The sequence below is a fragment of the Meleagris gallopavo genome, chromosome 19, assembly GCF_000146605.3.
Source record: "Meleagris gallopavo isolate NT-WF06-2002-E0010 breed Aviagen turkey brand Nicholas breeding stock chromosome 19, Turkey_5.1, whole genome shotgun sequence".
Taxonomy (NCBI): domain Eukaryota; kingdom Metazoa; phylum Chordata; class Aves; order Galliformes; family Phasianidae; genus Meleagris; species Meleagris gallopavo.
The window spans coordinates 6,383,118-6,410,156 of record NC_015029.2 but is presented as its reverse complement, the minus strand read 5'-3'; the positions used below and the strand labels follow the sequence as shown (position 1 = coordinate 6,410,156).

At 46.8% G+C, this 27,039-nt stretch overlaps 1 protein-coding gene across 1 annotated transcript; it reads right to left on the bottom strand.

The window, feature by feature from the left end:
• Positions 1 to 472: 472 nt before the first annotated feature.
• CFAP77 (cilia and flagella associated protein 77) lies at positions 473 to 25,063 on the bottom strand. The gene is made up of 6 exons (XM_010721141.2): positions 25,045 to 25,063; positions 21,667 to 21,801; positions 21,024 to 21,252; positions 10,421 to 10,523; positions 8,880 to 8,981; positions 473 to 701 (listed from the first exon to the last, which is right to left on the bottom strand). Exons 1-6 carry the CDS (start codon positions 25,061 to 25,063, stop codon positions 633 to 635), a joined length of 657 nt encoding a protein of 218 aa, XP_010719443.1. The 3' UTR covers positions 473 to 632.
• Between the last annotated feature and the right edge of the window lie 1,976 nt (positions 25,064 to 27,039).

Below are 27,039 nucleotides of genomic sequence, written 5' to 3'. Positions count from 1 at the left end.
GCCCGGCTGGCAGCGGGGGAACGCAGGACGGCGCCGGCGGCAGCGGCGCTTGGGCTGTACGCGAGGGATCGGTGGGGGCTGAGGTGCGCACAGAGCTCTGCGGAGGGGCCTCGGTTTGGCAGAGGGCTTGCAGCAGGTGCTGGGATGGCTGCATGCGGGCAAACGGGCAAGAGGTTTGCTGAATCAGGCAGCAATGGGGAGCTTGCTCGGCAGCCAGGTGGGAAGGACTGATGGGTTCTGAAGCTGTCCTAGACTTGGTGTTGAGTGGGGTGTGGTTGAGTTTAATATGTTTGCGCAGAACATGCAGGGGAGGAGACTGTCCTTACCCTGTGGTACTGTGTTGCTATAAGCACTGCCCTCTTAGCAATGTGACTTGTTACCCCGAGCCTAAGATCTGTGGTGATCATACTGAGGAAAGCGTTGGTGTGCATCAGACATCAAGCAATGAACAGGCTGAAACAGGATCTTGAGTTCCACATTTGATTTATTGGCTATATCTGCATGAATGTAACTCTTCAAATCCTGAGAAATCCTATGTCTGTGGCCGATGCAGGACTCCATGCTGGCTGAGTCCTGACCTGAGCTCGATGTATGGCTGCCCTGGGGAGGGAGCTGTTTCTCCCAGGCACTTCTCAATGGGAGGAACTGAACGCCTTCTTACGAGCATCAGAGTCTGGAAAAGTACTGAGATGAGGCCCGACCTATAGCAAAAGGAGCAGATAGATGATTGGTTACATGAGCAGCCAGCCATGGAAAATATGTTGCAGATACAGGTTTAAACTGAGATGTGTGAGCACATCTTCATGTTTGGAGTGGGGTTGCCATCAGGGGCCCTGACAAGGCCTTGTGCCATAGATCTGCCTCGTGTGGACGTGCAGAGCTTCCTCCTGCTTCCCTCCCCCCTGTCCTGCTCAGACTGGATTGATGTCAGCTTTTGCATACGTAAAAATACACAGCAGTCTTTGCCCTGAAAAGCTTGCTAGTAATCTCATTAATCAAGACAAACAAAGCATATTTAGCTATTCCCCCTCTCTGGAGGAAGGCATCTGGGTGCTTCTATTTGCATTTGAGTGCCTGACTTCAGACAGCTGTTTCTGGATGTTCTTGCTTCCCCACAACCCCTGGCTAGGAGGGCATGGGGGAGGCAGAGCCCAGGCTGCAGAGATGGGTGGGCAGCCCCAGAGCCCCCCAAGCCAGCTCTGACCTCGCTCTGCAGATGCAGCAGTTCTTCCCTCTGACCTGTGTGGGACCAGAGCTGGGGTTGTTAGAAAGATCTGCTGTCTGTATGTAAGAACAGCTGAGCTGCTTCTCTTGGCTGTGTTTCCTGGGAGCTGGGCAGGGCAACATTTCTTTGTGGGGTTGAGTTGAGGCCACAGGGGAGGCAGCGGCAGTTTGTTCACTCCAGGCTGGTGCAATGCTCCTGGGTGAGAAATGTCACACTGAGCCACGACGGCTGTAATTAAAATTAGCGGAGTCCTTGACAAAGTTGTGAGTGATGCCACAGCATGAGTAAGTGGGAAGCACCAGGTGTAAGGCAGGGGACAAGTGCTGTGTTAAAAAATGAGGAACCCCCTCATAATGAGGGATACCTGAGGTGTATGGATTAGTCCCAGGCCAATAATGAGAGACAAGATAAGGGTGTCCCTGGGTCAGAGGTCGTCCTGTGACAGACTGGTGTGAGAAGTCGGTGCCGGTGATGGATCCACATCTCTGATTCTTCTAATTCATATTTTAAATGATGAACCCAATGGTACTTTCTGTAGAGACAGCTGATGATCTTCACTGTTTCTCTGATGTGGTTATGGGCTGTTACAACAGGACTTGGTTTTAATTTCAGGTTCAGAGCTTTGGCTGTAGCAGGACAGGTTGCAGGCACAAGCACGGTGGTTTCCTTTGCAGGATGATGGAACTTCTTTCTGCTTATTATAAGCAATGATTTGCTCTTTTCCTTTGCATATTTATTGACAAATTCAAGCTCGCAGGACACTTTTAGATGGGGGTGCCTTAACATCAGCCCTTACTACAAAGAGTTAGAGGGGCAGTAAAACAAACTTGGCCCCCCAAAATACATATTAAAGCTTTAGGGGCGTTATTTTCATTTGGGTTTATGAGTTACACTCATGTTTTAAATTGGAGGTCTGTAAGAGATCCCTTGCCAAGCATTAGTACAACCACACGCATGGTGCAAGCAGACAGGTTCATAAGAGGAGAACCAACACAGAGAGAGATGTAAGAAGTGCAGGGTGGGCAGAGCTCCCTGAGGCAGCATCCCAAGGATGGTTTCTGGGTGCTGCTGGCTGGTCAGACAGGTCAGCTCCTGGTGGGAGGTACATCGGAGCTGCAACGGGAGAGTGGGCTCAGGAGGCAGCTGTGCAATGACGCATGGGAGGCACTGAGCAGCTCAGGGGTCTCCCAGCCCCACTTCTGCCATTCCTTGCTTCTGCAACACAGCCGCCCTTGCACCCAATCCAATCTCCATCATCCATTTGATCGAATGCTTTTAGTGAGTGACAAAACACTTTCCTGAGCTCTCTTTACAGGAAACCAATCTCTGTTCCTTTTTCAAAACCTCCCTCATTTACAGAGCTTGAGAAATCCTGGGCCTTTCAAGCCTTCTCCTGTTTTTTCTTTTCCCAAAACGACACAAAACAACAGCATCGTGTTTGTAGATTTTTTTTTGTTTTTGGTGGGGAGGAGGGAATAAAGCACACAATGTATGGGTGCTGTACGCACTCAGAGCTGCACCGAGCATCCCCGTACAGACAGAACCGCGCGCGCATCGAGATGCAAATGATTTCCGTGAAGCTATCACTTGTAAAGCTTGACAGAAAATAATGAGAAACACTAAATCTTTTATAAGGTCAACACTCAAGCAGCTGTCAAACAAGAAAAGAATTTAGCGAAAGATCCGCAAAAACTTCCATCGCCTCATTAAATCCAACAGGGCCGGGGCCCGGCGTGGTGAGGAGGCACCGGGGCGCCTCCGTTTTGTGTCAGTAATTTGCGGCGGAGGAAGAGGGAAGACGAAACAGCCAGCGCCGAAGGGGCCTTGGGGGAGGCTGGGGAATCGTTAGTGCGCCAGGAGCGGCCTCGGCTCCTAATTGGAAGCATTGGGCATTATCAACGGAGGATTTGCCTCGGCTCCCTGACAGCTCTCTAGGCCTGGAATGATAGCCCACTTGTCAGTGTAAAAGACCATTAAAAACAAACCATTTTGATTTAATTGGAGGCGGTGCGCTGGGGGCCCAGGTGAGGCGCTTCATCAGCTGATGTTGGCTGCTGATGCCTTTTTCCCCCTGTATTGATGGCTTTTTTTTTTTTCCTTCCCTCCCCTCCCTTTCAAAAACTGTCTAGGAAAGAGAAAGAGGTGCTGAAAGATCCTTCACAGCTGCACTGAGAGCGGCTTTCAATAGGGTTGTCAACAAATGCCATGACAAGTTAGGGAGAGGCAGGTATTTTTAAAACAGACGTTATTCTGTCCAAGCTGAGCTGTGCTCACAGGGCTGTGTTGGGTTATCAGGGTTACAAACACTACGGCTTTTCCCAGTGGTTTCATCCTGAAGTTGCTTAATGAATGGGTTGGGTCTTCTCTCCCCGCCTTTCTAATTCCGAGAAGATAAGGAAATCAAAGACAAAGGAGTTCGGGCTAAATGGTCCATGTGTCTGCAAAGGCTTCAGAAAATGCTTGGTTTAATGCCCCACTGAGACTTTGCGTTTTTTTCCCTCCTGCAAAGAAGGGCTGCAGACGTTTGCCGGATTTCTCAGCTTGCTCGGTTTGGGCAGTTTGAGATTTTGAGTTGGAGCCCTTTTGTGCCATGGAAATGAAGTTGTCAGGTGGCAAAAAGAGTCCCTACAGAAGGCAGAGTGGCCATGAATGAAACCTCAATCCAAAGCATTCCTGTGGATTTGTACGAGGAAGTAGCAATGGTAGGGGCTTACCTGGAAGACAGCACAGCATTTGTGGTTTCACTGCACTGCAATCCATGAGGCTGCAAGCACCCCAGATCATGGTTGAATCTCTAACAGCAATGGGCCCTGGGTGTCAGCAGCAGCTCATGCTGCCCTTGGGCATCAGGGCTTGGGTGCAGTGGAGCCTGGCCTGAGATTTCCCAGGCTGTGAGGTTGCACAGAGGGATGCTGAGGTGCACTGTGCCTCACGCTACAGGGCTCAGCAGGCTTGGGTCTCTGGCTTGGTTCACTCTGATACTGGAAGTCAAGACCTTACATGACCGGGGGCTTCTGGACTGGGGCTTCAAACGTAGGCCAGATCTAAATATCTTTCCCTTTTTTTCTTTCTTTTTTTCTTTTTTTCTTTTTTTTCTTTTTATGCTGTTCTGTTGCCATCAACCAGGAGTTGTTGGAGAGCAGTTAAATGGCAGAGGAAGATGGTCTACCATTGAGGTTTAGTGGACATGGTGGTGATGGGTTGATGTTTGGATTAGTTGATCTTAGGGGTCTTTTCCAATCTTAATGATTCTATGATTCTACCACACCTCTGAGGTGAAGGAAGGACTGAGAGTAGCAGAGGGGAGAGTAGGGCATGATGGAGAGGCTGAGCGTACAAGGTATGTGTGAAGGGATGCTGGGAAAGATTGGACCATGGAAACGCATTGCTGTGATCTGATACAGGTTGGTCCAAGCAGTTGTGTTGTTGGTAGTTCTTATGTTAGGCAAAACAAAAAAAATCCAGAGAAACCTGGCTGGGCTGTTATCCACCAATTCATTTCACTTTGGCCACTGATCAGCCATCAGGTGAGACCGTTTTTTAGCCAAAACCCAACTTCAGAAGATAGGTTTGATCTGGTGTCACGGTGACAGAAAGCTTGCTTTGGTCTACGTGCTATCCAGGCCCCAACTCCAAACTTCTGTTGTCCCCCTCAAACCTGGGAGGACCAGTGCTGCACTGCGAAGCCATCCCGCTGCACAGGTTGGTTAAGCACAGTCTATGGCTTTTCTGACAAGGCAACAATTGCAGGAATACATGAGCCACGCTTGTCAGTTCAGCTCTTCAGACAAAAATAGAGGTAAGGCATTAAAAAAAAATGCAGAACATTTCTGTGTGTATGTCTTAAACCTCAACTGTTAATTCTGACGAAGGATCAGGCTGTGAGCAGGTATCGGATCCCTGGTGAGAATCAAATTCTGGAGCCCAGAATTTTGCTGCAAAGTTTATACAGTGGGGATTCCTCTAATTACTTTCACTGGAAATTTACCTGACAGAGCTTTCCCAGGTAACGCAAGGCATACGCGGGAGAGCCGCTCAGTCGTTGACAGAGCCTTTGATTTTGTGCCAGGTTGCAAATTAAGTCTTTTGCCAAGGTACCCGAACACTTGCTCGTCAATTGCTTATCGCTTATTCATATCGTGCATCGAGCACAGCTCGTTTCATCTGCTCGGGAAGGCAGCACACGTTGACAAAAATGTTGTCCAAAGTTGCTGCATTTTCTTTCCTCCCCCTGTTTGGTCAAGTAAACAAGAATATTCTCTCTGGAAAGCCTCCTTGAATGTGTGTGCAAGTTGGGATTCTCTAATGAGCAAAGAAAAGCCAATACTTTGTGTCAGTGACACACAGAGTACGGAGCTGTTTTGACACATGTGCAAATTCTGTACTTCCACATCATGAGGTGCTGCTACCAAAATAAATGCCCTTCTGAACTGAATTGACAGAGCCCTGAAAATCTATTGAGTGGCCTGTGTTGGTCATTGGTTTGGATTGTGGCCATCAGATATTCCTGGTTTGGATTATGGCCATCAAATATTCTTGGTTTGGATTATGGCCATCAAAGATTCAGACGGAGGCAGCCGAAGCCTCACCCTGCACTGGCTCCCTGCAGATAGCAATGCTTTAGGGATGATGTATTTTGGCAGCAACATCTTGTCCAGAATTTACACTGGAAATGCCATTTTGCCCAGGTCAATGCAATGTTAGCGATGGGAGACACGAGGACAGGACACATGCTTTTGTACATGCTGGGTGTCTGAGCTCTTACAGACCCCAGGAATGTAGTGCAGACAAAAAGGAAGTCCTGGTGCGTGGTCCCAGCTGTGTTAGCAGAACCTGAGCTGAGGGATCAGATTGCTGCAGGTGGAACACGACGGAGGCCTTTTGCCTTGTTGAGGAAGTGGAGGGCAGTAGGAATGCCTTGCGAGGTGAACAAGGAGTTAACTTCTGTTTGGATTTGTAACAAATAAATGTAAAAACCCCTCTAGGACAACTTCCCCTAATGAACTGCCCACCAGGACATGACTAGCTCCCCATGCCCTGCCTCACTCCATGAGCGGGGGGCCCAGGGGACCACGCACCAGGTCAGTCCTGCAGAGCGAGACGCAGAGCTGGAGAGCCCCTGGTGTGAGAGGGCGTGCAAACCACACATTAGGTTAGCCTAATGGTGTGGGCCATTATTCTAAGGCACTGGGGCTGAAACCAAATGAAAACAGTCAATTTGTCTATACTTTAGCAACTCATTGACTAGGTAATGCCATGTAGCCCTGGCAATGCAGGGAGTAGGCAGAGACAATTAATGGGAAAGGCGAAGCTTCTCTGTTTTCTTCTCCGCTTTCTCCATGAGCTTTAGCATGGTGCCAGGTCTTGCATGGATCTAGTGATTAGTCCAGAGATTTCACGAGAACAGTAATGCTCTATGAACAAACTCCCTTACCTCTTTGGAGTGCTGCACTTTGTCACCCTTCTAAAAGAGGGGATGGTAGTGACTGACTGAGTTTGTCTGAGTTTGGGTGAAGGTTTGGGCCAGCTTGTATCTCAAGGCTATTGCTTTGAAAGAACCCAAACTTATAGAGATGGTTAAAGCACAGTTTGGAGTCTATCAAGCATTCTTCGAAGCCAACAGCTTCCCTTGGGGTATTTCTGCTCTTAACTGGGTACACTTTTATGCATGTTTGAGAACTTGCTTTTCTATGGAGGAAACCATGCACTGAAACTCAACTAAGCAATTAATTTCCTGATCCAAGTTCTAACATGAACAGTGCCTGCTAGATTTGCAGCTAGGGAAAGGTGAACCTTCCAGATTAATGTAATAAGAAAGGAATGCAAAAAATAGAAGATGCTGTGTAAAGTGGTCTTTCTTCTCCCTGAGAGATGGGGTTGGATGCTGTTCCTGAGAAAGAGAGGAAGAGGAGGGAGGAAGAAGAGAAGACAGAAAGACTCAGGTGGTTTTTGAGACCTGTGGCTGTGGGAAGAATCCAACCGCAATCACGGATGAAACAAAAGGGAAAGCACAAAGAAAAACGGAGGCTGAAAAATGAATAGTGATGGAAAGGTCTGGGGTGAGAGGAGCTCTAAAGAGAAGGCTTGCCCCAGTATCTCGTGTGACTTACACAATCTGTTTAACAGCGATCGGTCATGTTCCTTCCCTGACACGAGCCGCAGCAGCAGCTTTGTGCTGACAGGCAGCTGGGATAAATGATTACTGACATATGCTAATCGGACAGTCTTAGACAGGATGTAAGAGGAATACATCAAGGTGGTGCAAAATACATTTCTTGGTTGAAACTCTCCAACTTGTACAAGTAAATTAGCTTCAGGAAGTCACAAGGCTCCTTCATTGTTTTAAACTGCAGTTAAAAATCTACTGCATGGTACAAAAACAAACAAACAAAAAAACAAAACAAAAAAAACCCCACCAGAACCATCAGAACCAGGGCTGGAACAGAGGGTTGAGAGGCTCTTTGCAGTAGTATCTATCAATGCCAGATATGATTTTGACCATGTCAACTCTCTGCAGGGCTTCAGTGCTGTCAGACTTCCTGGTGTCTCCTTTCCATTTCTCTTGCCCAGCTCTTATTTCTACTTTTCTAAAACGCCTCCTAGATTTTCACTTGACGCTTCCCTGCATTTTACACCACAAAAAAAGCTAGGAGAATTCACACAGGTATTACAGAGCACAGCAGGATGTGCTGATGAATTCAGGAAGGTGCCCAGATCCCATTGCTGGGATAATAATAAGAAATCATCATCTTAGCTCATATTTGGATCAGTTCAAGGAACTGTCTTGCACATCTGTAGCCTGGCTACACCCTTTGCTCAGTCTCAGGGTGAATATTATCAAAGAGGTAGGTTAGGGAGATATCATGAACATAGGCTTTCTGGGAATCTCCAACTCCTGGGATGAAAATGAGTCTTTGTAGCAGAAATGCTAAGTCAGGTCTTGTAGCAGTGATTGAGCACCTGGTGGGAAGGCAGGGCCAACCCAGGGGAGCTCAGGTGGATGCACTCAATGATGGAAGGGCTGGAGCCAGGATCCACTCCAGCCCAGACTTCATTTAAGGGTTGGCAGTGAAGGGGTGAGTTTCTTGCTGGAGATTCCTGCATACCTGAGGCCTTCTGAAGGTAAGTATCTTCTTTCCTTTATTTCTGTGCCCACGGCTGTTGCATTTGAGCAAATCCTCCCTCAGTGCAGCCTGAGGCCTCGTTGCTCTGCTGTCGTTGCTGCACTTTCCATTGCGTTACAGTCTTGAAACACTTTAATCTGGTGTGGCTTGAATTAGTTATGGAGAGCTGATAAAATGTTAGACTGTCTAAAAGTAGGTTTGATTGTTATGGTCATGTAGAGCAGTTGCAGGAATATCAACAGAGAACAAAGGCCAGTACTGATGGGAGGTATAGTAAGGTGCTTCTGATCTGATGAAGATCACAGAAGTGCCCACAAGTTAGACAATAAGCCCTATATCTGTTAACTGCTGCCCCTGTTCCAGATCCAAAATATAATGGAGTTCAAACACATCCAGTGTGGGAACGCTATGGGGTCTGGGTCTTGGGGAGCTTTCAGGCAAGAGCCTTATGTTTATCTTCATGAGATAAGAGACTTCCCAGGGAATCTTGGAGAGATTGGAAGGTGTTCCTAAATTCAAATGGTTCATACCTTTTCCAGGTGGGGCAGGTGCCAAAAGGACTCCTCCTTTGGAGGCACTGGGTTTTTTCGGAGAAGCGAGGTGCGGGTGTCGCGCACTTTGTCCTTCCGTGTCTAAAGATGAACAAGCACAGGCTGAAATGGCTGCAAGGTTATGTATGTCACACCTGTGTCTTGAAATGTAATGACACTGGGATGATCTAGTCTGTAAGTCACTTTGGATCATCCTAATGTGTCTGGTCTTTCATGTCCATGCAGTTAAGGCTGATACCTAAAACATGATAAGGATATGGGCAACAGCCAACTTTCAGCTTTATGTCATCTCAGTGAGATGACTGTTGCCTGTGTGGAACCCTGAACTAGAGCAATGGCTCATCACCAGCTGGGAAAGTCCCTGTCACCACCCTCAGCAGAGGGGGGGATTTCCTGACTGTTTGATGTGTTGCTCTCTTAATTAACTGAAACAGGGAATCTGTCCACTCTGTGGCCTAGTTTGTAGGTCTGCGTTGCTTAACTCAGTAACTGGTGGTTGCAGAATTCAGGAATCTGATGGAGGGAACTTAGTGATTAAAACATCAGTCATTAATAGATAAGTTAGGGATGCATTTTTCCAACATCCTCGGCTTGTGCGTTCATAAAGTAGCTGCTAATTAAGAACACTGTATAGCAATTCCACTATAAAGCATACTTTGTGATGGCAGTAAGCCCATTGAAATTGGTCATTACCATATTAGCCCGACTCTTCCTTGAGTCATTAACTAATAAAACAGTCATTGGCTGCTTTTAAATGTTATTACAATATTGTTACGTTTAACAGCTCTAACAACTGCTTGGGGTGAGGGCATCTGCTGTGCCATGCCAGGATCAAGGCTGGTGTTGGTCCCTTGAATGTTTGTTGGCTGCTCCATTCTTTTATCCACTGCTGCAGGAAACCTGAGCAGAGCTGATGCTGTCCAGAGGACAATCTGCAGGGCTTCTGGCATGAGGATGGCATTAAATACCAATGATAATTTGAAACCAAATTCTTTGTTACAGTAGAGCTTTTTAGTACTGTGGTGATGTAAAAAGCATTAGAGCTTCCATTTTCAATTTAACAGGAGTTTAGGTAGGCACCTGGTGACTAGAGATATATTGATGTAAGCAGATGCTTAATGATAGCCAGAGAGATGTCTTGGGAGAGCTGCCTAAGCCTTTAGCAAGGCTTTCACCAGAGCACCACTGCTCTGAACTTGCTCCGTTTCCAATAAGCTGATACACTTCCCAATGAAAAAATACTTTTAAAAGCCTCCCTTTTGTCTCCAGAGCACTTCCAGGCCCACACATCTGCTGTTCACTCCCACAGCATCGACCTGCAGGACATGCTCTGGCTGGAGCCAGGCCCATCAAGACTAGGAGGAAGCTGATCTTTTTGAGGCTTTGTCTTCTAGTAGGCAGGGAAAATGGTTTCCCAGCTGAAACCCCTCCCTGTGACTGGGAGAAGCCCATCTATTGTGGGTGGGACAGTGGGAGTTGATGTCTGGTAGCACACAGCAGTGTTGTTGGAGTGTTACTACCTTTGTTTTCTCCAGCCGGAGCGCTGCGGTCCGTGCTCTCTGCTGTTCCATCCACAGCTCCTTGTATTTGTGTTGGAGGAGGTCAAACAGGGGAGTGGAAGGCCTGGAAAACATTCAGAACATGACAATATAATCTCCAGGGTTAACACCTCTCTACCTCCTCATGCTGATTTCCTTCTCTACTCCTGGAACATGTGACCAAGTGGAGGCACAGCTGTAGCCTGGACTTACTGATGCTTGCTCCTGCCAGGTGAGGATACTTTAATCAGAAACTGCAGGAGGTAGAACTGGCAGTGGCAGCAGTGGAGCAGCAGGGTTCTTGCCTTGAGGACAGCATATTGCTTATCACTGGCTGTGGTGCTATTCGTCTCCCCCAGAACAAACAGAATACCCAAGGGAGGAGGTGATGGAAGATGTCTAGCTTGAATTTTATCAGTCCTTGTCCTTGCCCATCTTTTTGGGGAGGGAGTTTACCATCCCAGCAGCAGCCACTGACTCTGGAGCTGTCAGGTCTACTTGCACTTGTAGCTGCAGTGCCTTCAGCTGCTGCTCCTGTAACACAAGGCAGCGCTTTCCCCACCTGACCAGGCCAACTGCAAGACACCAGTGAGCTGGGCAGAGAATCGGAGAAATGCAAAATGCCACTGATGTGCAGTGGAAACATCTCAAATTCCCTTAAACTTTTTCTCAGAGCTTTGTAAGGGTACTCTGCAGCAGCTCAGGGACCCTGGCAAAGGGGGACTCCATTACAGCAGAAATTAGAAATGACTTGTGTCTTCAGAACAACTTCTGCTGTAATTAAAGGAGTCCCCTTTGCCACCCACGTGCTGTCCACATGCTTCAGAACGGCCTAATCTGTGCTTGTGTTTTCTAATGATACTGAATGGGCAATCCAGCAACACACATCCCAGGGGACATTCATATCAGAAGAGCATCCTGCTGCACAGATCACATGCTGCAGGGCTTTTCAAGGCTCTGCTTACAAATCAGCCCTGCTGCTCCAGACTGCCATCTGGAGAGCCACTGTGCCAAAGGGGGCACCTACATTTGTCCCTCTCTTTCCCCTTTTCATTTTCTTTCCTTCCAGTTTGGTATTTCACACTGCTCAGAGCTGGGCAAAAGTATCTACAAAGGATTAAAAGATATGGCAAAACTGAGGTTGGATGTTTCATTGCATGGTGTAAATGTTGGTAGTTATGACACAAGCCTGAGGAGAGCCTTGTTCCCAGGCTGGTTTCCTTGGCTCTCCAAGGCAGGAGATGTCCTGAAGTGCAGGGACAGCAGGGAAGGATGCAGGAAGACACGGAGCCATTGAGGATGGTGGTTTGATTACTGATTTTTATGATAGCTGAGTGTTTTCACATCTCTATGGAGGTGACTTTACCATCTCTGATGGACCAGCCAGTTGGTGACTGATTAGTCCACAGCTGGCTTGTACGTAAATGCTTGAAAGGACACATTTGGGTTGATGCTCTTCAGAAACTCTTCCCTGCCGTGTGATTAATCGCATTTAAGTCCTGATCCAGCAAAGTATAGAATCATGCCTGGAATAATGCACGCACGAGCTGCCTCTTTGAAATTAGTAGGAGTGACTCGTGTCCTATTTAAATGTGTGGGTTCTGTTGGGCTGTGGGATGTGACCCCTCAACTGGCTTTTCTTATAGAGGGAGCAAGGAAGAGAGGGGATATCTAGTAGCACACTTCCTCGACTAAAGCTGCAGGAGAAATTTCAGGGAGGAGGCTTTTTCTTTGTAGGTCAAACGCTGATCCTACTGGGGTGGATGGGGAGTTGTGGCCTTGCTACCAGTGCTGCTTGGCAGTGTGATGGTACATCCCCTTTGCAGCTGGCCCACAGGAACCTGTCCCCTCAGCTTGCTTAGAGGCTGCTGATGTGTCCTATCACCCTCTGAACTGGGAGGCTTTTGCTGTTTCTGTCTGTGGCTGTTGTGGGGAGGAGGGAAGCATCTGCTGAAAACGCGCATTGTGGATTAAAACCTGTCTCATTCCCAGCCCCTCAGATCTCCTTGTTTTGGCACAAGCACCCTGCCACAGAAAGGAGAGGGAGAGAAGTTCTGATAGGATGTAACAAATTATTTATAATTGTGGAGGAAAAAAAAATAATCAGCTGCCTCCTTTTACAGTGAAATAGTTAGAGCCACTTCTAATGTTGACGTTTCCTAAATATTTTAAAATTTATCTATGCACATTTTCAAAACTATTATCCCTGAAACAATTCCTGTCTCTTTAATAGACTTTCTCTCTAATTTACTTTCAAGAGTGAGGGTACAGACCTATTTTCAACTGAAGTGACAAGAGCCTGCTTACTTGGTTACACAATGTGGGGCGTTAGCCTGCCAGAAATCTCTTGGAAAAGGAGCTGCAGCCTCCTAATAGGCTATTTTACTGTGAAAACAATGTTAAAAAGTATAATAAAGTATTAACAATATTAAAATAAAACAGTGTAGGCCTTAAATGAGCTACAAACTAGTTAAATCTATTCTATTCAATGTGAGCCTTCAGTGCTTTGCAGCTGATACCTCAGAGCTGGGATTTATCTAAAATGAAGGCACCAGGGACATGCAAGGGAAATGGTAATTATAATTTGCAAACATTAGGCTGACACTTTTTTTGTGTATGTGTGTATAAATTCTGACAGCTGTGATTTGTGCGGCATGCCAAATAGTGTTCCACCGAGTTGGGAGGGAGTCCCTTTCTGGCAGGCCGTCCTCAGAGCAGCAGCTCATTAAAACTTTGCAGAAGGAGAAGTTGCCGAAAACAGGAAGGCGTCAGAAGCATCTGAGGGACTTTTGGTACACGCTCGTTGAAAGGTGTTTGAGAAGAGAGCCTTGGGTCTGACAAACTGGAATTTTAGTACGCCTCTCCGTTCACAGTGGGGCAAAATAATTGGTCATCAGTGACTACTAATTTGGTTTAGTAGCCAGAGGCGTTTTTTTTCTTCCCAGAAAATCAATGACAGCGCCGAGGTCTGTTCAACGTGATTCAGCTCAAGATGGGTCCTCATTTAGCTCTTGATGCTGCTTCCACTGGAGACAGCTATTTTGTTAAAATGAAATTAAAATCTATCTATAATACTCGGCTCTGAGAGCAGCACCCGTCAATGCCATGCTGCTCTTGAGGTTTCAAGGTTGTCAGTCTCCCCTCAAACTTACTTTCAAAGGTTTCTACAGCAGCGGGGAAAAAGGTACCTGGCAAAAGTGGGTACAAAGGACTTTGCTCTGGGAGGGTTTTCACACTGGCTTAAAGGATGCAATCAGTTGGATTGTAGAGTTGTAAATGGGTGAAAACTTGACTTGCGATCGCTTTGTTCTTGCATTACTCAACAACAAAAGGACTCGTAAATATATTAGAGCAAACTTCGGCCCTTGGGTTTCCTGGTAGGCTCCAGCCAGTGCAGCAGTGTTCTTCTTGCTGATGGTCAAGGTATGTGGGAGTGCTGCTCCCAGGAGTTGGGTGCGTGTGCCCCAAACTCAATGGCAGCTCAACAGCAGTGGGCTGTAGCAATGCAGTACGGGTGTTTGTGCAACAGAGAAATCATGCTTTTTTTTTACTGAAGCCATGTTGCATGGTCACCAAGTCATCCTGAAATTTTAACAGATTCTTGAGAGGTTGGTGGGCTTTGCATGGAAAGGATCTCTCCTTAGGGGGTCTTTGGTGCATAGGGGGCACCACTTTTGTATCTATTCCCTGTGGATCTCATGATGGAAAGCTTCGTCCTGAGGTGGTTCTGTCTGTGATGTTCCTCTCCCTTCTCTGTGGCTGGGGCTCAGACAGCCAATCTGTCTCCCAGCAGCTCAGATCAGTCCCTTGCTGGGAACCAGTTTGGTCCCAGTGTCTTTGTGGAGCTCCTCAGCACATCCAGCACAGATTATCTTCAGCAAATAAAGCACAGGCTGGAATCTGTGATTCAGCTCCAGGCTTTGGGGTTCCGCCAGTGCACGCAGCTCTGAGACATGAGTGCTCAGCTCCCTCTGCCCTGAAAGGGATTTACAGTACAGGAAAACTCTGATTACGGTTCCCTTGTACTGCTATATTGTCTCCCTTCCTCCCTTGTTACTGATGGGCTGGAGCTAGCAATCTATCTACCATTAATTTGTCTCTGTGTAGCCCAGCAGGAATCTGGGGCATGATTACTGCTCTGGCCCTTCTGCGAGCGCCAGCACAGCCCTGCATCCCCTTGCAAACTGCCTGGATCTGCCTTGCCTTAATTGTTCCCCTTTGGCCAGTGGACCTGTCTGCTCTAACAAGGGCAACGAGGAGGGCCGAGGTAATTGAAGCACTTAGCCACACTCCCCAGCATTGCCTCCTGCAGCTAATTAGGAAAGAGGGCCGCTGGGCTCTTTGTTATTTCTTTTAATTGTTTGTGGGTTTTGCATAACAGTGAATGGCAGAAGAGGGGTGTGCAGTTAGGGGTGAATTCTTGACTTTGAAATTTGTATAAAAGGTCACTTACAATTTGTTAACGCTTTCACAAAAGTGAATTCAATTAGCAGCTCCAGAAGTCCCTGCGCACCACGTGCATGCGTGTTTGCAAGAAGAGGGAGGGATGGAGAAACAAGCAGAGCACGAATGCAATGGTTCTTCATTTTCCTAGGAAGCTCATGGACTATACAGCAATGTTATAGGCCCCTTACAGTTTTATGCTCTTCTAAATAGGTCCTGGCAATAAACCCACAGAGAGGCCCAAAAGATCATTTTTAAATGATCTCCACTTGTCCTCGCTTTCCATTAACCACTGAAGAAAATAACAAGAGAAAAATTGGTAGAAAACACTTGGGGACCAATTTTTTTTTGCAGTCTTTGCACTAGCAAAACTCACATTGAAATAGTGGGTCTCTCACCCATGTGGCAGCAGTGGGATCCATGCACTGAAGCATTGATTACTCTGAATTCAGGACTTTCTTTACAATCCTTGTAATTTGGACGAACACCAATATAAATTATTTCACTGTGGGCAGCCAATAAGGCAGTGGCTTCTTCCAAGTGCCAGAGGATCTGTTATTTTGCTCAGAGGGCTCGTATGTACAGAACAGTAAAAAGAATAAAATCCATTGTAAACATGCACTTTAAAAGATTTATCAGATACTCATAGCTGTACTTAAGAGCACACATGGTTACAAGAACACCAATTTGCTTTACTATTCCCTCTCAGGCCAAGAGTGAGATGTATACTTGTAACAGTCCTGAATGCGCACAAGGAAATGTGTCTTGAAGCAAAGATACCAAACCAGCTCTGACCTATTAAATAACCAGCTTCACAAGCTATAATCTGTGCACCAGCATTGATTTTGGGGGGTTGGAGATGCCCTGTGGCTGATTTAGTTGAAGGTTATTTAGATCTGTCTGCAGTAAATTTCTCTCTCCTGACTTGAAATTGTGTTGTTGTGTAGAAACCCAGGTGGGACCTGGCTTTGGGGCAGAGCTGTTCCAGCAAACACAGACCATCCTGATGGGTGTTCCATTTGGAAGGAAATTATTCCCCCTGAAAGTCTCCTAAACACCATAACACTCAGTGGAACAAATTGAAGGACCAGCTCTTCCCCTTGACCTCCTGTTTACACTCAAACCTCTCTGGTCAGGCCACTGCCTTTGCAGGGGAAAGAAGTCCACAGGGGCAGTGAGTGGTTTTAGTTTGTAAAAGTTTTTGGTTTTTTTTTCTTTTTTTTTGTAAAAGCCAGCCCTATTGACAGGGAGGGACTGTATAGGAATGTGAATTAATTTCCTACTCAGCATAATGCATTTAGTAATAAGGGATTGATATCTTTGCTTTTCAGATCTTTTTTTCCCAGCTCCCTTATGGCCAACCCTGACCTGTTTTCCTCTTCACCCAAAAGCCTGAAGTAATGAAGTTATTCACTGCAGCTGCAGGATGACCAGCATCTGCGTGGTGCACTCAGGGTCACTGCAGGCCTACGTGCAGCAGTGGGCACACAGCAGAGCAACCCAGGCAGCAGTGAAAGCATGCACAGCAATGTGAGCACATCCCAGCCTGGAAGGTGTCCAACACAAGGAAATGACTCTTGAAATAGAAATTCTTATCTTAGCAACATGAGAATGGTGGCAGGTGCACAAAATATCTTTTGTGGTGGAGCTTGGTAGGATATGCAATTATCTGAACTGATGGGAGGCCTATTTTATTTTATTTTTTTAACTTGGTTGCATTTTTTTGGTCTCTTCAGCCTGACAGTGCTTTCAGTCTCTATGTAATATTTTTATAATTTTTCTTTGTCAGTGCTCAGACATTTTTTTCTCCATAAAACATTGGTTTGCCCCAGTGTGGGGGAGGCTCTGTGGCTTTACACCTTATTTGTTCTGCTTCCAATTGACTGCAGACCAAGGGTTGCTGTAATATTCATCTTCCTTGCCTGTCCAGCTATTCCTGATGGGTTCTTTATGGGAAAAATCTGGATAGCTGAACTTTTTTTTCTGCCTGCAGGGCTATAAGTTAATGACCTGAAATGCTCTTTAAGTGTTTCAAAAAATAAATCTGCTAATGCATATTGTGTGCCAAAGAGATGCTGGGAATATTAAAACAGCATTTGGGGCAGCCTTCTAAACTTTGTTCTGGCTGCATGCAAACAGCACGGGCATTTTGGGACGAAAGGCCACTTACAAAGCACGGGTATGAGCACTGAAACCTCTCCTCTTGGGGAAGGTGAAAGATAAGGACAGAGCAGCCAGGTATGCCAGGAAGCTGCAGGAGTACCCAGTGTAACAGCTGAGCTGCTAAAGGCCACTGAGACAATTGTCAGCAGAGCATCAGGCCACTGCAAATGATAAGAAGGAAAGAGGAGGTACTGGGTAACTGATGCCTTTGGCTAGTTACGTCAATTTGGAGAGGAGAGACTGCAGTGAAGAAATGCTTTAGAGGGGTGAGTTTGCTGCAGAAGCGCAGTGAAAGCAGCTGGCGAAGAATAAAGACTGGTTGTAGAGAATGGGAGGCGGAATGGTAGGAGGAAATGAAGTTAGAAGGAAAATGGGATGTGAAATTCAGGAAAGGGATGGCTAAAGTGAAGGCGGGCAGTAGGGGGGACCCTGCTGGAGATGTGGGGATGACAGAGTGCCAGGGAAATCCTGCCAGCACACCCAAGGTCAGCCCAACCTACAGGCCAACTGCCAAGTGGATGGCAGTATGGCTCAGGCAGGGTTATGGCCGTGCAGGGTTTGAGGGAGGTACAGGTGTAGGATGGCAGAAAATCCTGTCTGCAGGGTCCTTATGTCCAGGAATGTGTGCAGGAATGTGGAAAGCAGAATTAGCAAACTTATACTAAGAAACAAGAAGAAAAGAAAGGCTTTTCTCTAAAAGCAGCCCTGGAAATGCAGGACTGTGTTCATGTTCAGAATGTACTCTGCACTGCTGGAATGTGTCCCTGGCTCCTGGGGATAAAACTTGTGCTTGGATGTTTTGCCTTCAAACTCCATGGGTGACCTTGTGCAGATCAATATAACTTAAAATCAGGCTATGGACAGCATCTGTGCTGGCTTATGGTTCAAAAAATGACAGTTTAATATCCGCTAATTTCAATGCATGATCAATTTCAATCAGAAAATTTGGGAGGCTAAATATTTGTATGGATATTTACTGGGGGTTTCTGTGTGCTGTATTGATACCAGTAAAGATCCTGCAGGTCTTCATAGCCCCTCTGTGTTTTTAGGTGTCCAATGCCACTAGGACTCAGTCCACTCAGCACCTTGCATCTTCCCTTTTGTAGAACACTGCATGAAGAGGCTGGGAGTTGAACACAGCTGCTATTAGCACAGTGTGTGAGGTTGTTTTAAATGAAAGGACAGAGGACTTGAGTGCAGAACAGCATTCCTGTGCTGCAAATAGCTGCACAACATGCCCCACACTAAGAGCCTGCATTGATAGGACGGGCTCATCCCCTGGAGATCAGGCCAGGTATCAGTATGGGTATTTTCCTTGAAAGAAGATCTGTAGTTGTTTTTGCAGCTGGGAATGCAGGCTGGGGCAGGTGGAGCTGAATGCATTTGCACTGCAGCACGGCTGTTACTCCAGTGCCTGCACCCAGCGGGCACACATTCTTGCAAATTGTGGCTTGCACAAGGCAGCTCTTGTAGAGATCAGAAGCTGGAGTGTGAATCAGAGGATCCTGGCTGGAGGTTGCCCCGTGGGGCGAGCTGGGACCCCACTGCATCCTCGTTACTGCTGACCTTGGCACGAGTGCTGCCTGCTGATGGATCAGCTATGGAGCTGGACAAGCCCTTGGGGAACCGCTGCATTATCTATTATTGTCCCATCAGTGCCTCCCCTGACCCCTCCCAGCTTCGAATGCCACAGGCATCAGGGAGGGAATAAATCTTTGTCTGATACCGAGAGAGAGAGAGAGGGAGTGAGAGCAGGAAAAAGGAGAGATGAAAAATGTCCTTTTTATGACTCTCACAACAAAGCTGCCACATGATTCGTAGCAAACATTTCTCTGGGAAGAGGGAGGGAGAGAATGGGGGGAATCAGCAAAAAAAAGCAGAGCTGCTTCTCTCCCCTGGAAGGTGCCCACAGGGAATTAATAGAGAGGGGGCATGGGTGACCTTTGAAGGTAAATATCCTGTGAAAGGAAACGGGCCCCAGAGCCTCAGAAAGCTCTCACCAGTGCCTGTGAGGTGCCTGGTGAGATGTTCCGTGCAGCACACATCCACCAGAACGGAAAGCAGAAAGTGATCTGTGCTAGAGGGAGCAGCAGGGCCAGTGATTAATAAGGCACTAATAGCAACCCCAGCATTTATCTCGGCTTGTTTCCATGTGGGATGATTCAGGAGGGCTTGTACTCGTGAGCCTGGGGACGGCTCCTGACCTTGGTGTCTTTGGGACACTTGGGTACCTTCAGCAGTTCTCGCTCCTCGGCTGCACCATCTGTGCTGTGCCTTGGGCAGGGGGACATCACACACTGTTCTCAATGGGAAAACTTCAGAGATCTTTATCCAAGTGGATGTTATTAAAGGCAAGCAAGTGCTTGGTGACATGGAAAGGGGCTGCATGCTACTGATGTCTCCATTTTTGCCCCTAGACAAGCGTGCACCTTAACAGCAAGCACATTCCCAATTGGCAGCAATACGAAACAGAATTATACAGAGCTTGGAGTCCAAAAGCAGGAGAGCACTGACAGCCAGTTGATTTTCAGCAGGGAGGGTCTTGATGAAACAGATCTGTGGTGACTGGGAGAGCCCCAGCTGGGAGTGCTCACCCACATGGGTGTCTTTAACTTGTTGGTCATGAAAAGGGAGTTAAATTCCCCACTTTTACCCAAATGGCTGTAACAGCTCCTTGGTGATGCTGGTAATTTGATTTTGTCTATAACGTGCTTTTAAAGTAAGGGGATAAATACAATCAGTCTGCATAAAAGGTAGCTATTAAGGAGCAGACAAGTTGCACGATAATAACTTTAAATTAAAAGCCCTTTCTCACTACTTCTGTGGTTGTGGGGTCTGCAGATTTTCCTTAAAACTTTTGGAACGTGCCTAGGCTTCTTACAGGCAGCCATTTAACCTCCGTTTATGAAGAAATAAAGCAAAATTGATGTTGATTTTGGTCTACATTGGGGGATACTTTTGCAACATAAAAGCCCTTTTGCCTGCAATTTGCAGAGCAGCCCTGTCACATTGGTGAGGGCTGATACTGATAAAGATAAAGCTTTATAGCTGGGGCATTTGCAGCTAACAGCAAGCTAATGCTGCATTTTCATTTTGATGCAATTAATGTTAATGTCTGCTACGAAAATTGTCATTAAATACCATTTTAAAATCCATTCAATTTGCATATGCAAAGCCCATTTACTATCATGTAAAATACACGGTGCAGTTCATCATGTCTTTTCTCTAGAATTTGTTGCTGTTATTTTGCTGGTAGTGATTATTATCCAGCTCTTAAAATGAAACCTAATGTCTAGTCCAGACCTGCACAGAGCAAGAGAAGTCTGTGCTCCAGTAGCATCGGGGCTGCTTTGGAGACCTTTTTGGAGGTTTTAGCATTTCTTTGCACTGGAATTGAACTGGCTTTTCCAGAGCACCCCGTGTATTCCAGCCCTTTTGTAGAGGGCTGTAGAGGACAGGTGCCTGGGGGTCAGGCTGAGCAGGGTGCTTGCTTTCCCCCACAGAACCTCTGTTCACAACTGCTCATGAGAAATCAGCACAGTGGATAATCAGGAATTGGAGTCTGAGGGACTTGTCAAATGGGTCACTTTTTTCACTTCTAAATGCTGGGTGGTGATCTAGCAAGTATGAGAGAGTGGGATAAAGAATTTGATCTCATCCTTAATTGCATGAGAGTATTTTGACCAGTGTGAGCAGGTAGAAATGCTGCTGCTCTGCCTAAGCATCACTTGCTGACAAGGGAAGGTATTATTCTGGCTTACAGCTCTCTGCTCCTTTAAGTCAAAAGATTGGCACATAACCTTTTAAAGGTTTCCAAGCTTATACTAAGAAGTGAACTGGGGATGTCTTATGGCATGCAGACCAGATTTAGGCAGGGTTCTCTTGGGTTCTGCACTGGCTGAGATGTGAGAGTGTTGTAAATGTGAGGGTAGGAAGGGATAACATCATTCTGAGAAGGGCTCCGAGCCTTCCTCCTTACCGTGCTGGGATGCCATAGGTCCTGTCTGGAGGTACATGAGGAGGAGATCTCCTAAAGCGACTGTACTCGTCGTCTTTGCACCGAATGTCCTTGGCCTTGTAGTACAAGTTAAACTCCCGGGCTGTGGTATACCCAGCCTTCAGAGCACCACGGTTCATGGTGATGAAGTCTCGGGGCATATTCTGAGTTAAACTCATCCTGGGCTTTACTGTGTTCCAGTGGCCTATTGCTGGAAATGAAAGGAAACGTGAGGCGAAGAGAATAAGGTGATGCTAACTTTTATGTGGGGAGAAAGGACAGTGCAAGGTTTGTGTGCCGTGTATGAGGGCCTCAGCAAGTTTGATTTCATAGGGTTAATTCCTGAGAGCACAAAGTAGGGGCCCTCTTGAGTTACAAAGTGGCCATATATATGTTGCACTCTTGCAGTCGCCATACCCTTCTCTGCTTGGGGTTTGTGTGATCCAATAGATATTTCCAAGATGATAGGGAAGATTTACCAATCACCAAGAAATTTGGGTAATATTAATGGAAGTGGGTAAACATTGTTTTTTCAGCCCCAGCTTTGTGAGAAGTAATGAGGAGCATTGGGAAGGAGAGTTCCTGTTAGCATTAGGACTTGTATATTTTAGTAGCATTGCCATACCTTCAGGGACTCCTCCATCTGTCCTTTCGATGTACAGCCCGTATGAAAAGTCCAAGCCTGGCAGGGTATAGCAGTTTCTCAAAGGCTTTCCCAGTTCTGCCTGCAGAAGAATGAGGAAAGAAGAAGAATAAAGACCTTACTTGATGAGCTACGCCCTCTGAAAACAAAATCATGTATAGAACGTGGCCATGAGCACCTGCAGTTGCTCTGACTGCTCTTGGCACTGGATAGTTCCCACTGCCCAGACCCAAGCACAAAGGAGATCTCATAGCTGTGAAGCTTCCTCAGGGCTGGAGCCTGTGGGATGCTGAATTTGGCACAAATTCATAACTGAGTTATAAGGTGATCCAGCCATGCTGGAAATAGGGACCCTGACAATATACATGATTTTAATCTAATTGTTTGACTAATTTCTCCTTTGGCGAAGGTGCCATGGTGGGCAGATAATTTTTTTTTTTTTTCAGCAGCTGACCTTACATTTCCTTTGAAGTATTTCACTTCCAAGTTGTTCACTCTCGGTAAACTTTCCCAAATGCAATCACACTGCCACTCCTGCCTGGGAATAATCAAGACGCAAGGCATGTTGCGATGGGATAAGGGCAATGAAGGAGGGGGAGCAGAGCTTGGGATTTATAGCACAGAAAAGAGGAGAACTTGAGCTCAATAATCTCATTTCTATTTAGTTTCAAAATGAACTCTTACCCAGCCCATGTGTATCCCAGCCTGGTGTTGTCTGTGGGATTAACTGACCTCCCTTCACCCCTTTGTCCCAACCCTCCCATCTCCATGGTGAAGTCACTGCAGGATGTGTGTGTCTTGAAACCTTATTGCTGTTTGAAAGAGAGGCCATGGAGAAGGGAACGGTGAGAGCAGCCGGGGTGTGTGTGTTCCTGCTGGGGAGAGGGAGCAGAGTGAGGCATTCAGCTCCTTGCAACCCTGAGGCATGGGGTGTGTGCTTTGGGATGGGTTATTTTCCATGGGAAGCCTGTTGAGGAAGAATGGGTTGTAGGTGTTGGGACAAATGGCAACGTTGAAATATTGATCGGAGGCTGAGTTCTCTGTGTCTGCAAAGCCACATAGCAGGGCTTCAGGTACAGCAGGGCATTGGCTTCCCAGGTCTGGGAGGGAAGTCCTACACCTTGGGACCGTTAAATCCAACCATTCATGGCACTATGGAACTGATGTGGTATCCCTGTGATTTCCAGCAGCACAAGCTCACCAGAAAATGAATTTTCTGGACTTACTAAGCTCCTTTGGTAAACTCCATCAGTCTATTGCCCTCTGCAAGGCTATGGGTCCTTTGATGCGAGCAAACGTGATCAATAAACTACTTGAAAGCAACCAACTCAGCTACCTGCTCGAACCTGTGCATAACATGGCTGCTTTCTCCCCGCTGCCTCCCGCAGACCTCTGGCAGGGAAGGGACCGTTCCTTGCAGATGTGTGCAGCGATGGCAGCAAGAAGGCTTTTAGCACTGCTGCCATTGAAATATCGCACGGCGGTGCTAAACCATATGTGCACGCTGGGTGTGAGTCAGGGAGCTCACACAAAACGCATAAACTGGTGCCAGGAGTGATAAAGGAGCTTTCAGTGTTGATCTATTTCTCTGGTATTTACAGGCATTTGTACGGCAGCTATTTTTAGGGGAGTTGTCACTGATGTAGCAGAGAAATCGAACAGCGTTGTTCAGATGCACGAGGAAAGGCTTTACCCTGGGCTCACGTTCTGATCCTGGGTCAGCTGAGTGAGGCCAAGAATCTGCTGCTGGGGTGAAGGTGTGGCAGGTGGGAGGAAATTGCTGAGAAGCTGCAGGAAAAGAGAGGCAAAGAGGCTTCCAGACCTCAGAATGCACAACTCTGTAGAATGGAAGAAATTCTCTCTTGCAGAGCACATGATGTTACCTCAAAATGAGTGTGTGCTGTTTCTTTTTACGATCAGGTGGCATTTTACAGTCGCTTTGCACTGAATAAATAAAGTTGAAGGTGCTGGATAATTAATTAAAAAAAAAAATACTGGTCCAATATGTTGAACGTGGAGAGAATCTGCGGCTCTGAAGAAAACCAATGGGCTCAGAGGACTCTGGCTGCATGCCAAGGATTTTACCCACAAAAGCAAAGAAGGGGAAGGATGTAGCAGGAATGAATCCTGCTGAGTGTAATCAAAGATTAGCCTTTCTCATTCATAAATTAGCAAAACGCTGTTGCGACCTCATGGGCTGGTTCTTTTGCTTGTCCTCAGGCAATGTAGGTGTGCTGTGCCATGAGCTGTGGTGGGAGAGAGCCAAAGTTAGTGCAGAAGGTCCTTTTTTCCTCCCCAGCTCCAGCACTGCTTCCTGTGTTTGGGTTTAGACTGTCACAAAGCAGCTTGGCTGGAATACAGATCTGTCTGACAGCTGTGCCCATCAGCAGACAACTTCATTAAACCTCATTAAGATGTCATTTCTCTGCCTTATTTCCCACCTCTTGGCTCTAATTAAAACCGTCTCTCTCTGCATCCCAGGCGGTCCTAATTTTCTCTGGGTACCTTCTGCAAGTTTTCTCCCTTTATGGCCTCTGTGAGGAAAATCAGGCATCTTAAACACTGTTTATCTAACCCGTTCAGAAACACAACTCTGGGCTTTTTCCTGAAACATTCCCAGTGCATCCTGCAGAGACCGGCTCTTCCCAGGGCTGCAAGAAATGTGTGCTGAGGCTTTGCTTTCTAAAACTCTCTTTAAGGACTCAGCTAATGCATCCCTTCCCCATGAGCAGGGCGATTCTAATTTTTGAACCAGGGGTGTGTGTTCTGTGCTTGGAGGATGCTGCTCCAAGCAGTGCAGTGCTGGAGCTGTGTGGTCAGTGAGATGCCCTGGTTGGCTGCAGTGCTGGGAGTACAGAACTTCCTTGCCCTTCCCAGGTAGGTTCCCATGCATGCAGCCCTGGATTTGGACTTGAGTGTCTGATGGTGTTGGAAAATGTTTGATGCAAAGGAAAAGCTGGGCTTGGAAGCAGATCTGTGTGTGAGGAGAGGTGGATGAGCTGCAAAAGAATAGCGAAGTAAAGGAACTTGCAGGCTTGCTGTAAACCTCGTTTGTGTTCCATCCCCTGGCATTTATGATCTGTTGACACACATTGCATTAATTTGCTAAAGATGGCTGAGAGAGAGAGGGGTGAGGCACCTGCCTGTGTGCAGGGGGGTACAATGAGAGATGGAGGCCTGGGTTTTCAATCCATGCATCTCCTGCAGCCCTTTGGGAGGGGATGCTGGGCAGATTCACAGATCCCCTCTTCTCCAGCTCACCAGGGCTGCTCCATCCCCTCCCCATCAGCTCCGTCCTGCCGATGGATGCCTGCAAACCCGCTGCATTTCCAACCCAGCAGGCCCTGCTTCCTTCCCTACCTTCTGTTCCACTTTTCATTACACCCCCTTGTACAGTAAAGCCTCCCGTCACGCTGCCATTACTATTATTATTGCAGATTTACTGCACTTGCAGAGTGAAGTGATGGCAGTGACAAGGCCCAGCATTTTTCCCTCCTTCCCCCCGCGACAGCTTGAAATCAAGCCCTTCGATTTGCATTTACATGATCTTGCTGTGCAGCTTATGAGATCGGGAGATTTATTTGCTACTTAGCTTGATGTTTGATTACACTCTAAGAAGGCAGTGAGCTACAAAGTGCAGGGATACATCAGAACTGAGCTACTGAAAGCCTCTGGGGGACAGTAACTCAACATCAGGTTTAGGTAGATGAGAAAGGGAATGTTCAGTGTTTTGAGAAAGGCAAATTTGATCAGCTTTTTTTTTTAAAGGTGAAAAACTTATTTTTCCATCTCTCACAAAAACGGTTGGGAAAACAAGAATAGTATTAAAATGCATGTGAAAATCTGGATGTGCTGATGCAGAAGAAGTCCAAGCAGGGCTGGTGGCTGCTGGGCTGCGTGCTGCTAACTGCTGCTAACTTCCCCTCCCAGGAAGATTATTAATAATAAGTTGGCACTTATCTTTGAAGATTCTCATAAGCGTTAAAGGTCAAAGACAAAGGAAGTTTTGCTTGATGAAGGACCACAAAATCTGGCCCTGATTTATTAAAGTTCGGAATGTGCCACCAAGTGATGATCCTGCTGTAACAGCTGGGGAAACTGAGGCAGGGAATGAATGTGTCTGTGACTAATGGCAAAGGGAGTGGGGGTTGGATGGGGGAAATGAGGAGTCTGGCCGTGTTCAGGCTGAGACTACAACGCTGGTGTCCCCCACAGTGGGTTGTGAGCTTTCTAGAGCACAGGGAGATGTCTGGGCAAGCAGCTCTCACAGAGTCCAGCAGGAAAATGCTTGTTGGTCTGACTCGCAGCTGGACTTCTGACACTACAAACCCTCCAGACAGGGCAGGGATGCTGCTAACCCAGCTACACATGCAGCCTACACTGATGTGCTCCTGGCTGAGCCACCTCAGGTCTGAATTTCAGAACTCCCCTCCCCTCTGGAAGCGATGTTTTGCGTGAGGCTGGCTGCAGGAGGTTGTGTGAACAGTGGGACACAGGTATCCCCTCACTGGGTCAGACAGAGCAGCACACAGGGGCTGCAGGGGGCTCTTCTACCCCGTGGGCTTTCCCTACACAAGCTCAGCTTGTCCCCTCCCCTCTGTTCTACACTCAAGGGCAGGACCTGCTGCAGCAGGGTGGAATCGCTGATAACCAAAGATCCCTGGTACAGAATTCTACGTCTGTAGAAAGACACCTCTATCTGATACCGTAGCTTTGCTTGCAAACTTTGTACTTATGCTATTACAATTAATCATTTAGAACTTAAGAAAGAGTATACCCCATTACATAAAAGACTCCAGCAGTGATCTTTATCCAACTTGTAAAATGGGCAGACTTGATGCGACTGAATAATTTTCCTCTCATCTGCACAAAATCATGAATGCAAATCATACTTGGAGCCTGAAGTGAACACTGTGAGACCAGCCTATAATTACTAAAATAGAAAAAAAGAACAGCGTTTTCTAATGAATGACAAGCCACTAGGTGGAAATCTAATTTGGTCTAATTAAGCAGCCTTTGTGAGGATTTGTCTTTAGATGAAAAGAGGGAGCCAAAGAGATCTAAATGCAAATGAACTCTATCGTTTTGGTTTTAAAGGGCCAGGCAGATATGAAAGTATTTTCGTATGTAAGACTTTCATTTGTTTTCATGGGCTCCTTCACCTTCCAGGTTTCCCTTGAAAAATATTTTGTGCCCCCACGTTCCTGGGCTCTGGATACTGGTTGCTGTTTATTGAGTTAAAACACAACATGCTGTTTGAAAGGTGATTTTTTTTTTTAACTGTAGAGCACTGCAAACCTTGATTTCTCTGCAACAGAGCTGCATCTTTCAGCTGTTTGCAAATGGTTTTGGACA